The sequence below is a fragment of the Notothenia rossii genome (assembly GCF_949606895.1).
Source record: "Notothenia rossii genome assembly, chromosome: 4".
NCBI lineage: Eukaryota > Metazoa > Chordata > Actinopteri > Perciformes > Nototheniidae > Notothenia > Notothenia rossii.
In genome coordinates this window covers 73,871,483-73,890,514 of record NC_136902.1, presented here as the reverse complement: position 1 = coordinate 73,890,514, position 19,032 = coordinate 73,871,483, and the positions used below count along the sequence as shown (strand labels likewise).

Here is a 19,032-nt window from a genome sequence, read left to right as displayed (position 1 = left end):
TGCTTCCATGCAATCTCAAAGAGAATTTTTCTCAAAATTGCACCATCCTGCCTTGGAGTATCTTGTCTGCATGATAAGGTAGAACGGTCCCATGATGTTGTGGCATCGTGCAAAATACCAAAGGGACTGGCAAAACACATTTCAAGGTCAGGAAAAGCCTCCACTCGTCTCCGCGGTGCAGTGAAAAAAGATTCTTCAATTTGACTTCCTCTAGTGTCATGATTCTTCTCACAAAACAAATTGAATATAAAAAACTTTTGAAAACCTTTGAAAGTCCTGAGTATCGTTTTGAAGATCAGACTCATACGGACAGAGCCATTTACAGTGTTCAGGCTAACCAACACTTGTCAATTATCAGTGTCATCCAAGCCAAGATGAGGAAAACAACTGCGGATCAGGTCGCGCAAGGACTTGAATCTGAATGCAGAGGAGATTTGAGTGGTGCAGCAGAGATGTCAAATCAAACGCTCTTGTGAGCATCAACCAGTGATCAATCCCAGCGCAATCAAGCGTAGCCTCTTCTCAGGGTGACATTTTCTTTCAGTCAGTTTCATATCGAGTCGTCTCCCTGCCAACGCACCGTAAAGCAGCCACTGATCAAGCTACTTAAAACTAGCTTCGACATCAAGAAATATCGGTGTGGATGCTAAACTCTGTGACCACAATTGTTCCAATATTTAAAATATGTTTCTTATAATTGAGTGTAAAATAAAACTTAAATTATAGAGTACAGTATGTGCTTCAAATGTGGAGTGCATTTTATTAATGGACATTTGTAAAAGTGACATTTCCACAACGTAAAAACTAAATTCAAATAAAAAATTCTGATTTAATAATCTCCTGCATGCAGTTCCACGCAATTGTGTACAGATTTGAACCAATCTCCTCATGCTCTGGAGCAGCAGTAGCCGCAGAGCACCAGGCTCCACTACATTTAAATAATATTGCAGCTGTCAAATATACTAACAAGCATTTTGCCACCTTCTGTGTTGGGTCTCTCTCAGGCTGGAGCCCAAAAGTCCCCTACCTGCCAGCATGACAAATGGTTGCAAAACCAATTCACTCAATTTGAAAGTGTGTTTAAATCAGCCTGCAAATGTCTTTAATGCTATTATGGCTGTCTTGCCTGTACACGGACGTAAGACAAACTGGACCTCAAAGATTCTATAAAACCAGTGTGATGTGTTCCTTTTAATCTCAATGCGTGCTGGAGCTAATGAATTGTTTAGCACGTCTATAATGAGTAGTGATTTGTGTTTCCTGGGGTACAGGAGGACGTGACTCTCTGGCTCTCCTTATGTATCCACTGCCACTATGGATTAGCCCCGCTCAGCATGTCAGTGGCATTTCGCTGATCTAACCATCCTGTTGTCTCTCCCTCCTCCCGCACAACACTCGACAACTCATAAACAGAAATTGACTTCGACTGCTGTAGGGAACACTGGAGGCACAGATGGCATTTAGCTTCAGATTCACTCTTGTCTAAATATTTCATCTCTCAACAAGCCAAATGAATCCACTCCATTCTAATACATATATAATTTGACAACAAGCCCAGATACATCCACTCTGTGTAAATACGATAGGACTAAAATGAATATCCCCCATTGCTGTACAATAAGTGTATGTGATGAATTATTGATGACTCCCTAATCATAACTGAGAGATAATAAGGATTTTTTACCACCCCAGATTATATACCACTCTTTGTAACAGCCTACAGCCGACTGACGGCTCTGAAATGAAGATTAAATGTGCAGTAAATACTTCACAACCAACTTTTCCGTTTATATTCAATTAACATTTTAAATAGGAAGGACTTAGGGTTGTCTTTAAACATATAATTAAATCAGCAATCAATACCAAATGTTTACTAGAAATATTCAAGCATATTTAAATCCAAACTAAAAACGTTGAAATCAAAATGAGTGCCTTTTGGGAAAGCATGTTTGTAAAATGTATATGAAACATAACATAGGCCTGGATTGCAGCTTCTGCAGTTGTGGATGCAGAGTTTGATCATTACTGTACAGACCATAGCTGAGCAAGTAGCAAGGTACACATGGGTACAATAAAATAAAGAGAGAGAGAAAGCAGTACATGCCAGCTATGATTAGTTTCCGAGGTATTTCCTACACAAACCGGTAATACAATCAGTACAACACACATTCATGCTTTAGAGGAAAACTCCATTTTGTTCACAGAGGAAGCGTCTCAAGAGAACGGGACATGGAGGGAAGTGGACAGGACTGGAGCTTGTGAAGCAAACTGGGGGAGGCTGTTATTCTACTGACCTGTCAGTTCTTCCTCCCCTTTCATCCATCTGATGGAGGCAGCTGGCTTGCTGCCCATGGCTGTGCAGGTGAGCTCCGTCTCGTTCCCCTCGCTGACCACATCTTCCCGGCTCTCGATGATTGGGTTGCCTGGAGGGACTGACCCACGGCAAAAGTCGGAATTACAACAGCAGGACAACATTTATAGACACACACATTTGGTGGCTTTTGATGATTGTTTAAGTAATGTGTGGATTCCTGCATCAACAAATGATGAACTCACAACGAACTCTCAACACCTCTTTGAGTAATACCTTTAATGAGTTTTAAAAATAATAATGGTCATTTTCATGAATACTATGACATTGCTTGAAGAAACACAAGTGTAGGTAACTTGCGAGAATTGGTGATCTCATGTTCGTCTTAATTATGCTAAATAGTAAAAGTATTGGATAGTTTGTGTGAACTGGCTACTGCTGGATTTTCTTGAGACACAAACAAGGGCCGCTGGCGCTGGGTAACGCAGCATGTATCTTTGAGAGTACTGTTCTGAATTCAGAGAGACTGATCAGATGCATGGGTCGTCTGGAATTGTAATTTTCTACCGGACCAGGATCAATTCAAAGTGTAATGAAGTGACTTTGCAATTATTTTCCTGTCTCAACATTTAGTTGACTCAAGAGTTAAGTTAGCTGAGTTCTGGTCCCGACTTTGGCCTTTTTGCTGCATGTCGTCCCTTCTCTTTTCTGCTGTTTTCCTGTCTATCTTCAGCTGTCCATCCAATAAAAAGGCAAAGAAGCTCTCTAACTCAGTTTGGATCAAAGTGGTGGATCGACAGACCACATCTCACAATTATGACAAACTCACTTTCTCATTGTTGAGCTAAACAAATTCATAATACAAACATTCAATCGTAGATGTAATCAATATGAGTTGAACCCTTATTAGAAACTGTTACCCAACACTCTGAGCCAAAGTTATTTTGTGTAAGCACATGTGATTACATCCTGCAAGGGTTCAATACTAAATGTACAGAGATTAGGATAAGGCACAATTGTCCCTTACATCAGTTATTGCAACAAACTGGCTGAACTCCAGTTACTTGAAAGCAAAAAGTCAGCGGGGTGTTCATTTCAAGGACTCTTTAATGCAACCCTTGGTTCAGAAAATACTGCAGCTAGGCTTCAATTGTACAACTAGAGTAATTACTTTAAAGTGCTTTTAATTCCTTTCAATCCCCCAGGATGTCTGCATGTATAATAAAGCTTAACTAGAGTAATTTCACTCCAAAGCATCAAAGTGTGGCACAGCTGACTCTCAATAGGGACTCGTTTGGAGCAGCCAAGTCAACATTCACCGGGATTCACAGAGTCAACACAGCTGCCAAAACCAACGTGGTCTGAGCCATCGGTTTCAGCATCTGCTCCTTTTCGTTATGCTGTAGAGCACCGCAAGAGCCTAATTGGCTGACATTTTGTTTCAGTTGCTAAAGATAACAGGATCAAAGATTACTATTATTTCATGTCCCCCCTCTATAGCATAGCGAAATACAATAAAAATGTGTGTGATGAGCTAGGTGATGGGTGCTTGTGAGGTTCACTTATGAAACTTCACACCTACCCAGGACAGCGATGTCTGCGTAGGCTTCCTGAGGAGGATCTGTGTAGAGCTGGCACACATAGCGTCCCTCATCCGAGAGTGACACATTGGACAGAGACACCCGCAGTTCATTGTCAGAGAAATTCACCAGCTGGAACCGGCTGTCCTTCAGAGCTGTGGGGATACATGTGAGACAGAGACAGTGAGGATACAGAGTACAGGGACAGAGACGTGAGACATGTGGTGAGAAAGGAAGAGGGGGTGAGAATGAAAGATTGGATGGAGAGAGACAAAGGAGACGAAAGAGGAGAATGAGATATGGAGAAGGGGGCAAGAGAGCCTTTTGTGGGCTTTCTCTTTAATTGAGTAAAAGAAAAGTGAGCTTCAAAATGATTCATACAAGTTGATTTATAAAGAAGCTTTACAGTTCACAGAGCACTTGCTAAGACAGGAAAGTGTGAAGAGTGCTCATGAGGACTCCTAACAAGCTAGGATCTCTTAAAGTGGGCTGCTGCTGGTCATGGATGAATGCAGCAAACTCACATATTCCAGAAAACGGGGAGCCATTCAAACATACATAATGACTTAAATCACAGAGCCGAGGTAGAGAGGGTTGGATGCTTGAAACTTTAAGTCAGAAGTAGCTAGGAATCTGTATACTAATGCCGATATAGATTGGCTGAATTGTATTGTAATGTGGTAAAACTAGGTTAGCCATCTCTTTCGGAGATTTTACTCTGCTTTTCAATTGAGTCAGCCTTCATCTCTAAGCACTCTTTTACATAAACAGCTCTGGTTGATTTGATTTGGAGCCCTTTTGATGTTTTGACCTGCCTTCTTTATCAAGTCCTCTTCACATCCTTAAGCTAACAAACTGTATTCAGGCCCTGTTTAAAGCACAGGGAGTTTGTTATTCCCCTAAGGCTTTACACTTAGCATCATCATCATTACCCAAGGTCTCGGGCCAGTGTCAACATGAAACCTCATCCCCCAGTATAATTTGAGAGCTCTTTGGAAGTCTCTCCTCAAAGGGAAACAATGACACTGATGCACTTTGAGAGCCAGAGCACCTGCTAAGGAGGGAAACCCTTCACTTTGGGGACGCTCGATCAAGTTTATACGTGGCAGTTTTATAACCGGCTGAATGCTTACATAAGAGCATAGTCTGGTATTCATTAGTCAGGGTTAAGGCATATTTTTCAAAAATATTTATACATATAAGGGTTGCAACCAAATGTCGTGATTACTTATATTAAGGCCCGGACACACCAATCTGACAACAAAGAACGGACACAGACGGACACCGACTGTTGCGTCGCCTCGCGTCTCTGCGTTTTGGCCATGTGTCGCACTGGAAGACACCGCAAAAACTTCAGCCGACGGCCAAGAAACACGTACGAACTGCGCATGCGTGAGTGGCAATAACTCTCCTTGCCAGCAGGCGGCGGTAGTGTGTATTCGTCAATCAAAAGAGGCAACAACCGGAAGACAGACTACGTGATAACCGAGAGAAGAAGAGTAGACTGCGTGATATAAACAAACAATAGCGTGTGCGTTCCAGTTTCACTCTATAGCGAGAAGCTCATGGGGCTTTCCCGAAACTGTGTCGAGAGCTGGAGTTAAATGAAATCTCAGATTTGCCTTCTTAATCGTTTGTTTACATCCCTCACTTACGTTTCGCTTCTCATGCACTGATTCGCTAGCTGAACAGCCAATCAGAGTGATTTCTTTGGCCGACTGCCGAAGCGGCATCGGTATGGCTGAAATCTGAGTAGGGCGTGTCGACGCTCATCGTTGGCCTGACGCCCACCGACGCCAATAATCGGCCTGGTGTTTCCGTGCCTTTAGGGATTTTCTTTGGATTTTGATTAACAATTCAGTCAATAAAAATATCAGAAATGAATGAATCTGCTACTTTTTAATGAAAAAAAAACATACAAAATGAATTGATTTGTTAAAATTGAATTCAAATTGTTCTTAAATGTCCATTAATTGTTAAATCGACAACATTTTTCAGCTGTTTTTGTGTTGAAAACCAAGCTATGAAAATACCATGCAAGAAATATATACTCTATCTAAACACATTTATGGAAACAACACTTATTTGACTGAATAGATAGTCTTGTGATTTATATGTATGTAAAAGAACAACTGAAAAATATTGTTCATCTTAAAGGGGAGAAGTAATAACTGTTTAAACTTGTCATTATGGGAGTCCATTATAACCAAATCAATTCAACATGGACTGAACAGCTATTCTTCCTGGAGAAGCTTTTAACTTTATTCATAAAGGAAGTTTTCAGAATAAACTGAAGACCCTGTAAAGCTATTTTCTCAATCAGCATCTCATTGCAATTACGGGTTTATTTCAGTGTTTTTCTTTTTGTATCGGTTCCCGTTGTTTATATTGCAGCGCCACTGTCAATTATATCCGCTCAGATGAGTTTTGGGTTAACTCTTTCTAAATAACATTGATTGAATTCTTAACTTTGGTGTTGCTTAATTAGTCGTGACGATTAACGCTTTTGAGAAATAATAAATATTCTAAAACCTGTTTCTAGGAATTTGTTGCCTTCATTATCTGATACTGGAAAAAAGGTTTAAACATTAAACCTTTACAACACAAGGCATCTTCTGTGAAAGGATGCAGTAAATAAATAATGGTGTAATATTGCATCACAATCCATAGAGGTCCACCATGGCTGATAAAAGCTAATTTTTCCCATTTCAGATGACAACTCTGCAAAATTGCTTGTCATTTTGAATGAATATCATGCAGAATACATTTCTCATACCAACAATACTCGCTCTGCCTATATACCTGGCATAATTCATCTTTATTTGCTGCAATAGAAATGTGTTTATTTGGCCTTCACCGACATTTTAAAGCTGTTATTATTTTGTATGGCACTTATGCATCTGTTTCTGCCTCTTCGCTTGGCGCTGCTGTTCTTGTAGAGCCTGTTGTGTCTTTATGTCGCTGCCGTTTACTTTGCTGTATACAAAGATCTGCCACTGTTTCGAGCGGCCCTGTTGACAGGTAACAAAGCCACAGGCTGAGGGGGGTCCACACAGGACCGGCAGTCCTTTAGGAGCGGAGTAGAGTAGTGCTGCTATGGGGTTTACTAGACCTCTTTATGAGGAACACAAACACACAGCAGCCACCCAACAACACCGGCGTCCGTTATAGATCTCACATATTTTCAGATCTAATTAGCACCTTTACGAAACCTTTTATGTCGCGAAATTGTGAATAGAACAACATTGACTAAGTCGGAGAAAACTACATGTCAAGCAGCTTACCAGCAGAGAGGAAAAGGGTTGTCTTAACCTTGGGAAAAATGTCCTTAACAGTACAGAGTTAATATTGATTGTTACCCAGAGCTTATTATTCATTGTTGCTTTTGTAAACGTTACAAGTGTCTTTCTACTCAGTCGTGTCAGAATACAAATATGTCTAAGATGTAGAGCGCAACATGACCTATGCTTTATATAAATCTATTCTTTATCGTCATATTCTCAGGTAGCTTTGGGTATTTTGTACAAATATGACAACAAATGTTTACCCTGTCTCCCCTGATGCTCTTCACAAGAGAGAAAGGAACACACGTCTTGCTACCTAGACTTGTGAAATAACAGCTGGGATGCAATATAGACTGAAATGAAGAGTGTTTCTCGTTCACCTTGAATCTTGGCTCACATCCCAGATATAAACACGTAAAAAAGCAGAGACAAAACTTGGTAGAAGTAGGAGTAGCCCATATGCTCATGCATAATCATAATGTTCAATATCCTAATCTAAGAGATTATCGTACAATCGAACACTGACAAGGACACAAAAGTATTCCCATTATGGTAGCACAGTGTATTATCTCATATTAATCTTGTCACTTTCTGAGTTTAATGACTTGTGTAAAAGCCAAGAAGTCAAGGACAGATGGAATCACGTGATACTTAAAGCAAAAGCTGATCTAGTGATATCAGATACCTTCACTTCAAATGTCAAAAGAGGTTAGTTAGTACAGGATGTCCTAAAATGGGTAACTGACACAAAAACACGAATCTGAGGACAGAAACTGTATTTTTTTCAAGGGACTTAAAGGAAAACTACTAATATAGTCATGAGCGTATTTTTGCGGTCAATGGGCGCAGAAGTTTTATTTAAAATTCAAACTAATATAAGAACAATGAATATTGAAATGTAATTGTCAGTATAGATTTAGTGTATATGCATAAAAGGCAGTGCATGTACTGTAGCTTTAATGGTGACTGATTATTTTGAACAAATAAATTACATGTTTGTTCAAACTTGTTCTATGCATACCGTTAATGATTAAGTGGCTCTACAACGTCAACAAGACTTTGACATACACTTCGGTTAATTACTTGATTTTCTCTATTATTTTTAAATAATGTCATATGTTTCCTGCTTTTTGTTTACTTAGTTGTGTTCTCTGTATATTATATGTCTGTGTTATGTGTAATAATGTGTAAAGTTGCTGCCTTCTTGCAGGTCAGCATTGTAAATGAGATTTTATCTCAATGATTTTTATCTGGTTGAATAAAGGTTAAATACAAATAAAATGATACCTTAAATGACAGTGTGTAAGTGAAAGGAACAATGTCTACAATATGCATTCAACCGCAGCGGCAGAATTCTTGGTGTGAAGCAGAATAAAAAATTAAGTAGTAAGAATTAGAGCCAAATGCTTTTCTTCTTAAGCAATCCCAGTGTGTTTGCATAATTCATGCTGACTTCACAGATTCCAGGAGACATGGTTAACATTGTGTCTGAGGCAGCAGCACTTACGTCGAACTTCTCTGAAGTAGATGGTTTGTCTGTTGGGATTGAGCAGCTGGATAACGGAGTCGTCGTTGTTCTTCACTCTGCAGCTTATCGTGGCTGTTTCCCCCTCGATCACTGACACGTTGTCGGTTGCCAGGTTCTGACCATCGACTTCACAACACAGACAGAAAAATGTTATTTCAGATGAGAGGCAAACGTTCCTTTTTGCATATTAAAATCCTATCAAATATTTACAGTTCTTGCAACAGGGATCGCAACAAGTCCTCCAACTCATACGACCAAATAGGTTGATTGTTCAGCAGCTTATCACAACCTATAGTCACGTTTGAAAGTTTAGCACCTCAAGTGGTCCTGTTAGAAACAACAATTTGCGGCAATTGCAAACGCTCCGGAGGGTCGTATGTTCACAAATAACCCTCTCTGGAAAATCCTAAATTGTAGAATAGTTTGGCCATTAAAATGCTTTTTGATTAGATTTTGAGCGAGAAGTGTATATTGTACTTTTAGAATCCACGTCCAGTGGATGTGTAGGATCTATAGTTTGATAGATATTACGAAGATTATTTGAGGTCTCGCCAGGAGAACGTGTATGCCTTTCCCCCTACTGTATGTAAATGTAAAGTTAGCGTCACCCTCACCAACGTCGCCAACTTTACATGGACGCTGCTGTCAATAGAAATGAATAGGGGCATGACGTAGTATATACACGTTCTCCTGGCGAGACCTCAAATCATCTTTGTAATATCTATCAAACTATAGATCCTACACATCCACTTTAAAACGTGACTATAGGTCATAATAAGCTGCTGAACAATCAACCTATTTGGTCGATTGTTCAGCAGACCCCTCAGAGGAGAGGCTGAGGGATAGATGTACACACAAACACACATTGTTGAGATATGTGAATAGGCCACATAGACTGTTTGGTTACGGCCATGTCTAATCCTTTTCATATAAGAGCCATGTGCAATGTTTGTCACTATTGATCTCCCCAAGCTCAGAGTGGGCCCTGTGAGTCAGTGCCAGATGGGCTGTAAGCTCTGCTGCCCACGAAGGTAGCGAGAGAGGAGAGGGTAGGAAGGAAAAGAAACAAAGAAAGAGTGTGGAACTTGTAGATATGGGCCGAGTGGAGGAGGGGAGGAAGAGAGGGGGAGTTAAAGAGAGAAAAGAGAGAGAGAGAGAGAGAGAGAGGAGCCGGGCTGGATGCTGGATGCTGTTTATTGATGAGCTTTATCAGAGCCCTCCATCTGAGGATCCATGTGACCAATGTGCGCTCCGTGTACTCAGCTGTTCTGTATCTCTAGGAATAAAAGTGCTGTAAGCATCTGAGTCACCCATACAGTGCCACAGAAAGTCCTTCGACCTTGTTGTTGTAACTTATACCTCACACAAAGAGCCTGGCTTTGATCCCCACTCAGCTTTCAACAGGGACATAATCAAAAGTCACCTTGTTTTACATTTGTCTCGCAGGAGCTAAAATAGCATAAGTATAACGGTGAATACGATTTGATGCCTCAGGTTCGCACCAGCAGAGGAACAGCACTCCCAGCCACAGCCCCAAGAAAACATCAAAAGCACATTTGCATGCCCGACTTGTCAGACACCTGTATTGCCTTCTGACATTTACAAAGTGGAGGAGAACAAATATCTCTTGCATTTTCAGATAGTGATAATGGGGAAAGACAGGCAAACTAATATGATTCAAAATGAACTCTGTGAATGCGGCAAGCTATAAGAAATTAACCTCCTGTGGAGATAAAGCTCCCCAGACCTGTCTGATGCAATGAACTACCCATTTCATTCCACGCTGCTGACAGGGATCAGGTTCAGGACAAGATTAAAGCAATTTATAAACACAGATTATGTTATAAAAGTCCATTAAACAATTGTAATGCAGTTCATACTTACAATGGGCATTGACATAATGTAATGTTTCATTGTGAAATAGGATACAGACTCAAAACAAATTAAATAGTACTACAGAACGCTATAGTTTAAGCTTCTAAAGGTGAATGATTGTATGGTTGGGGGAGAACAACCCATTTTTGTAATCAACCAACCCATTCAATGGCGAGATGGTGCATGAAATAGAGCAGGTGTATGAAAAAGGCAATATTTGTCAATCTTACCGGTACCAGATACATTCTGAGAATTGGAAACGACGGACTTACAGCATCACTAATGCCAGTTAAGAATACTGATTGTTCGTCATTTCATAAATCTCATTATACGTCCAATGACAACTTTTTCTTGCTTTTTAAAACAAATGTTTATGGCATACAATAGTTAAGGTTAGGGATAAAGTATGGTAATGGCTGATTTATTTTAAAACACAAATTCATCATTCAAAGCAGAGTGTTGGATAACAAGAGCAACAACACTTTCATATCTCTTTGTTGAATATATTTGTCGCCTACAGCCACCAGCCAGTTGGTTTACTTGGCTAAGATAACGGCTGCTGGCCCCCCATAAATAGACGAAGCAGTCTTGTGTCCAGCCTATTTTTCAGCCGGCTGTTCCTTTTTTACACTTCAGTGTTTGTTCAAATAGGGCAAATAACATATAATGTGTTAAATGACCTTAAGAGGAGCTGGTGGGCAGCTTCTTTACACCTTTGGACAGAGACCGCTAACTGTTTCCCCCTACGCTAAGCTAACCATCTGCTCCCTCCACTGTAGCTACAGTACATGTACACCAATATCACATTTTTATTTATCCAACCCTTTTTAAGAGAGAGAGTAAGCAGAATATCATACTTTTTTCCTTTTTGGGATTAGGCAAGTTTACTTGATAATCTTTCTGGGAATACACAACATGTTTTCATCCATCCGGACTTCATCAGTGTCACAGTTAGTAAATTATTGAATTCAATATTATTGAGGGTGACCCTCAATTACTTTTCATGGACACTGTACTTACATCTAGGGTAATATGCCATTTGGCCAGAGCACTGTGGATACCCGATAAATAGAATAATGATTGCAAATAAAACATTCAAGGTTAAGGGAAAGATTGAAGTTACAGTTAATAAAATGGTGAACATTAATTGGAGGTCTGTGACAGGACATGAACTCAAGTTACATTACCGTACTTTAAGATTGATGGGGCACAATATTTCCGATTGTGGCTTTGACTGTAAATCTTAAGATGTAATGTTTAATATGGTAAGTCATTTGACTTCAAAATCAGTTTTCTGATCATCTGAGATTTAGAGGGAATAATGAGGGAAGCAAACATAGTAATTTACAAACTTTGCTATGTTATAAATGCATATAGTATAGGCTTTTAAACCATATATTAGTCGTTCAGCTTTTTCTCCGAATCATACCATTTCCTCATGGTCAGGTATTAGCATGGCCTAGAACTTGTTTATGAAACACCAAATTAGTAAATGGATGTAGGAATGAGAAGAGGGAGCCATTAGTTACTTCCTTGCTTCATAAAAATTATGAATAAATAGAGATTAACCACGGGCATCAATTCAAATCAAAATATTCTTCACGTGGAGAGCTGAAGTGTGTAAGTTTGTAATGATATCAAGTGTGCTGGAGCTCCTCTGCACATGTACTAAGTGCTGCAGAGGATGAGGCGAAAGCAATGTGAAGTGTTTTGATGTCTATTTTATTTCATCGCTGTAAAAGTAATATACTTGGCAGTCAAAACAGCAACATTGAGCAGCCTCAAAGCAAGGTTATTCTGCTACCAATCTGTTGGACTGAGAGAAAGGGAATGTAATAGATAAATTCTCCATAAGGTTTAGCCGCCCCAAGCAAGGTTGGTCCCCCTCCAATATCCTGGCCTAGGCTCATCTCCAATTCAAAACACACATAAATAACGTCGCTGTGATTAGCAATCCCATCAAAGAGAAAACGGGGCACTTTGTGGAACATGGAGGGTTTTTGCAATTGGAGTAAACATTTTCAATTGCCTCTGCATCCTGGTCATGATTGGGTACAAATGAGGAGAGGCAGTCATTAATTCTGGGTAGTGGGTGGGGATGGAGGGGAGTGGGCAGAGGCATGGCACAGATGACTGGCTGATAAATTCACACTCATTCCAGCAGCTGTCTGGAAGAGTAAAGTGCCTGTATCTCTACACATGGCTGCCCTCCTGTTCCCGCATCACAACATACTGAATGAAACAGTCAGAGTGAAATGCAGACCTTCAAAAGTCTCTGCTCTCTCTGAGGGGCTGTACAATCTGGCATCAATAGTCTGGCATGGAGGCTCGCCTCATCAGCCGCACTCAAAATGCAAAACAGCAACTATCCCCAACCAAATTGATGAAGTACACGAAAATCAGGAAATATTAGCAGACCGGCAGAAGTTCAGAGAAGGGTACCTTAGAATGAAGCTGGCTCCCTCTTTGAACTTTTCTCTCTTGTTTCCACATCAAAAGACATGAAAGGGGTCGCAAAGCATCCAATTCCTCTGTCTTGAGTCACCGCTGTCTGCAGCAGTCGTGTCCTTTCAAGGAACAACCAGGACTATAGCCAGTCATTAACAACAAAAAGTTCTGTCTCTGCTTCTCTGATGCAGCATGCCTTTACCCAGCTCAGTCATTAAACCCTGATCCTCAGGATGAAATGCTGTTTTAAGAATATTCATAAGTGAGAAGTACTCAGTCTCAGAGTATAATTAGCGCTGTGCCATTCTTCCTAGACCCTTTGCACGGGAAGGTTCCAGAAATTTCAAACCCACTAATTTGACCATCTTTATTTTTTTACCAAAGAAAAGATCTCTTAGAAGCTCAGTGGAACTGATTGTATAATGATGCTGCAACATGACTTGAAAATAAGGCTGTGGTGACATATGAAGAGGTATATACAGTATGTCAATTTTCTAAGTAAATGAAAGTATTGATACACTTTAATTATTGAGTACCACTTTATATTGTGGCATCCTTTATCAAGTGTTTGCACATTTTCTAAAGCTTCATGAGTTAATTAAAAGCCATGTTCACTTTGCTTTCCGAGGTCTAAAATAAAGGATACGTTTAAAGTTTGTGACTTTTAGAAATTGGTATCAGACTCACTACACTATTAGTCTCCCTTTTCAATATTGTACTTATAGTTGCATTAGGAAAGGTTTCAAGCTGACATTTCTCTGGTACAGATGAATGAACCTTACAAACCCCTAATCAATAAAGTAAAAATATTCAAGGGCAGTGCTTAAAAGTGTCATTTTGGACTTACTGTAGCATCTGGACAGGTAAGATACAGTGTTTTTATCATTGATTATTTGTTAGAAAGTGGTTGTTGCAATGTGTTTTTTGGGCTTCAGTGAAACCAGCTTAAACCAGGGAACTGCTGTCAATAACTCACTGATACCTTACATCATGTTGGAACCAAGATAACATGAAGAGCTGAAGGCTTAGCCCAGCTCTTCTACAAGGGAGTTAGTTTGTAGCTGGACAATCACAGAAAAGAGGAGAGAGCTGCATAACTCACAACTCATGTTCCTGAGGAAGAAAACATGTGTTGCACAAGCCAAATGTGGCTTTGATATAGTGTATACATGTATATTAATGGACAAACATGTCTACATTTCTGTACTTACATTTGTCCAAGCGTTTTTTATTGAACAATTATTATTATACATATTTACTTATTTACTCTATATTTATTGAAAATGCTTATGTTAGTGAATATATTAAACATAAAACCTGCAACTTACTTGTATGCATTGCCACTGTGAACATGTTAGCATAAGCATCTAGCTCAAAGCTCTGATTTCCTTTTCACAGAGCTGCTAACATGGAAAGTCTTGTTTTCGAGATTGTTTTCACCAGTTGTGTTTTATTTTCGGTGTTGATATAATTACATTTGGTAAAGTGCACCTCCGAGCATTGTAGATCTCAGTAAAAAGTTAATTAAAAAACAGACCAACTTAAGTAGCAACCAAGTGGTCTGAAACAAATGGAAATCTGCCGTTACATGTGGCGAAATGTTGATTTGAGAATTAAGAATAAAAGAAGTGGATCTGCATTGTGAGTGCATGGCTCTCTCCTCCTCGCCTGAAAAGAAAACACGACCATAACAAACCACTCATGTCAATATGCACAGACAAACAGACTGCAATGGACAGCCAATCAACACACACACACACACACACACACACAGAAGAAAGCACTTCCAAATGAACAGCAGGTAGCAGAAAAAAGAAAGAGTACCTGTCACGGTTTCAGCAGCTCCTGGTGCAGCACAGGAAGAGGATGAAAGTGGAAGGGAATAGGAGAAAACAGAAAAGAAGTTGTTAGCAGAGAGTTATATTACACTGGTGAAATACTTTTTCATTGGTGATAAATACTGCTGTTAAATTGTATCAAAGCTTCATATCATTTTTTTCTATTTACCACCTATAAAGAGAAATACAAAAGGGATCATAATGTATTTATTTGAAGTTCTATTTTTCCACAGGTGTTAACAGTCCCAGACACAATGAGCGATTTTGCCTCCATTCATCCAGCGCTATATTAATATGGAGGAACAGAGGGGATATATGAACTTCTTGTTTCTCCCCCCCCTTGTGTCCCTTATTGAGATTCCAGCCATGCCTCCCTGGAGCAACCACTGCCTGGAGGCGCTCCCCCAGGACCCTGCCGTGTATCCTGGAGAAGAGAGAACCCATTCGGAACGGTGCCCACCCAAACTGGCATCTCACAGGGCATGGGAGACTGGCGTGTTCCCAAGTCCCCGCAGCAGTGCTCAGGGCCTGCACCCTCGGGAGAGCTTCCATCATTCATTGTCTGCTATTCATAAGCAACACCCATCCTCTCTCTTTCTCTCTTTCACACACATCCTTGCCCTCTGCTGTACATCCATATCTAAAAAAAAGAATTATAGTTTGCACACCATATTCTATTTTATTGACATTTCACACACACTTTGTAGCTTCTTTACTCTGAGCAATGGGGGCTCTGGTGAAAAGCGTACACGTACAGTATGTTAAAGTGAATACTTGTCTCACTTGTCATTGCAGGCTTAATAAGGGTGTAAGGTATGACACATGTCCTTGTTATACTCCTTTGTGCATTCTCAGTGTGTCAGCAATTCCCCCAGGACAAAAGAGGTTTGAGTGACAAATCTCACACGATGAGGACATTTTCGCGAACATTGTCCAGGAGGCCATGCCACTTTGAAAAACTTCAGGTGTCATTCAAAATGTTGTCTTTATTATGCGATACTTCAGCATAATGAGGCTTCTGGGGCAATTCTGCTTCAGCTGAGAGTGATCTGAACAAAACGAGGCCGCGAGCGTGATAGCCAGACTCAAACTCGAGCCTGAATGAGCACACCGTATGCGTCCCGGTCTAACCAGCCCTCAGGACAGCCCATAATGAGGCTTTTGAGCTGCTTTAATTGCCAGGTAATTATAATGTTGTAGCAACATTATGTAAATGACTCATTATCATCTTGTATGTTTAGTATATCTGCCCTCATTTTACTTTACAAGAGAGTAACCCAGAAAAATGCATCACCCTGTCAACAGAGACCTATATCTTAACCGAGAGACTTGTGATGTAGTGCGGTGACACCTTCCTAACCCTTCAGGATGATCCACTTCCCGCTGGTGGCCTCTGAAGGGGCTATAAATAGCATTGTGGTGTGTCTGCCGCGCTCGCCTTCGCTCCTCTGTACCTGCAGCACATTAGGTAGAAGTTATGAGGTGCCAGCTCGCTTGTGATTAGATGTCATGGCTGTCGCTCTGCTTAGACAGTGCTGATAGACAGATTTCTAGGGAAATGCGTGTGATGGCATTCGTGCGGGTGCTGCCGTTGCACCAATCTGTCAATCACGCTGGAGCAGAGCAGGCAGGCCAACCATCCTCCAAATAATCTCTGTCCTTGTCTCCTCACCGCTTCTCCTTTTCATCCCGAGCGTTATGTTGGAAAACAGAAAAAGTGGAACATTTCCCCGCTCTCCTCCTAGATTGATGTTGCATTTCCTGCTGGAAAAACTCTCATTGTGAACATTTGAAAGGGTGTATTTTTGCACTACATTATGTTTTCTGTAAGACGCGGGATCCAGGTGCTCCGTCATTCAGGCATCTGTGTTTAACCCGTTGCCACCCCAACAAATTCAGAATAAACTGCACTTTTTTAGTCACTGAGGCAAACTAAGATCTCAGGAGACAGGCCGCCTGTGTGGTAAGAGTGGCATATAGTCCCCCCCCCCTATGTCTCTCTCTCTGTGGCTGCTGCTCAGTAAAAGCAGTGGGGTAACACTAATGAGGCAACATTTCTTCTCAGTACTAGTGGGATGCCTTTGAATTAATGTTCTTCCTTTCAGGTAAAACATTCCCTTGCTTATTTATGCTCATGATCTGCAGCGTGTTGCATGTCAAACTAGTGTGTGATCGCACTGCATAAGAGGACATAACAGAGCTGCGTGCTGGAACTCTGTGTACTTCCCCGTAGAGATCCACATGGGCTGCCATTGTTAGGGTGTATGTGTGTGTTTGTGTGTGTGTAATGATGCTGTCTCACTGTGTGGAGCCCACTGTGTTTTCATTTAATTAGAGGGATCAGAGGTAGGCTTCAAACTTTTTTCTCTTCAAGGAAATCGGATGAAGCAGTGAGCTCCTGCAGAGTGGACCCAATAAACACGGACGACTTGTGAGGTCAGGATTTTCACAAAAGAAACCCATCAAAGAGTTTCGGCTGTCCTCGCAAAAAGAAAAAAGATGGTGCCCGATACCCCCTGGTATTCGTTGTTTCCATATTCAGTTTTAAAATGCACATTAAATAATTCATACATTACCTATACTGTAGATACATAAATGCCCTTGACATTGTATACGGGAACTGTTACTGGAGATTTGAGAAAACAATCTCTCGTCTCAAGGTTCATTTGGTAGCATCATTTCACAGAGCTTTCAACCTCATCACTTGATCTTTATCTGCAGACGCAATAATTACATTTCAACATATCCAGCTGCATGGCAACTTTGCAAACTCCATACAAGAGCTACAATTATTAATCTATGGATAGAAAAAGATATGACTCTACGTTGAACTATTTCCTTGTTTTTTATGAGACAAAACAGAATACCTTAGGGTTTTATTTGACAAAATAAAAATGTTTCGTGTGAACATTTGGGATTAAGCAACTTTTGGTTTTCACTTTTCACTATTTAACATTTAAATACATAACGGGTAATTGAGAAAGATGATTAATTGAGGATAACAATGAATATGTATCGCATACTCCCTATGCTTGTGAAGAAATCATACAGTTGAAAATGGTGTCATACAATAAAAAGCTCTGGAAGAGGAACTTAAGTTTAGACAAAAGAAAAAGCCCACGAATATACAGCTAAGTGGACGCTTTAATTTAAACAGCATTTATTATTCTGTAAGAAACATTTCATTTTGTGCATAATTCAGTAATTTATTTGTATCTGCAACCTGCATCTATTATTTTCAGCTCTCAGGTACAACTTAATCCAGCCCAACCTGTCAGTATATTACAAATCACTCACCTGCAAAGACTTTGGGGAATACTTAGATTAATTCTCCCTGGAGTCAACAAAAAAAATTAATCAGGTTGGCTTACCGGAGACGCAAAGCATGTTCCTGCACGATAAACTGTAAGAAGGAGATTTTGCCTGTATCCCCACAGAGGTTGTTAATTGCTTACTGTTAATGGGATATGCTTTGTAAATGTCCAATCTATGACCTGAATGTTGTTCTCATGAAAAGCCAAGAGGACACATACTGTTGAAGACAGCTTTTACTCTGAGAGATTAAGGGATAATCCTTCAGAAATGCTGGCAGATAAAAAGCAGATATATTCAAGTGCCCTGCCTCCTATTAGTAAAGGGGCATCTACAATAGCACATAAACAATGATAGTTGCATGTTTCCTATGAATAAAGGCTTATTATCAGACATTTCAGCATCAGTAATGTCTTTGAACACCAAAGAAAAAGTGTTACCTCAAAGGTGTGTGTCCTGTCACTCACATCACGCATGAAAGTGTCTCTGCGGCTGACACGTACATAAAAAGAAACCCCAAACAGCAACGAGCCGCTTTAATGACAACTCAGGTAGCGTTCTGCTTTCACAGTCGTGTCAAGAAAAAAGAGAGAGCTAACACATTTCTGACTACTGTAGATGCCAGCCTGCAGTTCCACACCCATGACAGACACCAAGCTCTCTCTACTATTCAAATAAACAGGCTTCAAAATGCAAAAATGCAAAATAAAATAGGACAGCGGTTGCTTAATATCACGGTGACACATCTATCGAAAGGTAATTTGGCATAATAAAACAAGACTTCTATGAGGCCGGATATCTCAAATCAACATGAAATATTATACTAACAGACTATTAAGTCATGCTGATTTTGACA

At 40.3% G+C, this 19,032-nt stretch overlaps 1 protein-coding gene across 3 annotated transcripts in view; it reads right to left on the bottom strand.

Annotated features, from left to right (window-relative positions):
* cadm1b (cell adhesion molecule 1b) overlaps window positions 1-19,032 on the bottom strand; it is a 136,063-nt gene that overhangs the window by 25,886 nt on the left and 91,145 nt on the right. For 2 of the 3 annotated variants that reach the window (XM_079678309.1, XM_079678307.1), the window contains exons 2-5: window positions 14,851-14,871; window positions 8,683-8,829; window positions 3,894-4,046; window positions 2,295-2,432 (exon numbers count right to left, since the gene is read on the bottom strand). In XM_079678309.1, coding sequence (XP_079534435.1) covers window positions 2,295-2,432; window positions 3,894-4,046; window positions 8,683-8,829; window positions 14,851-14,871 — 459 coding nt within the window. The remainder of the gene's footprint in view (window positions 1-2,294; window positions 2,433-3,893; window positions 4,047-8,682; window positions 8,830-14,850; window positions 14,872-19,032) is intronic. The other variant, XM_079678308.1, reaches the window with a different exon arrangement.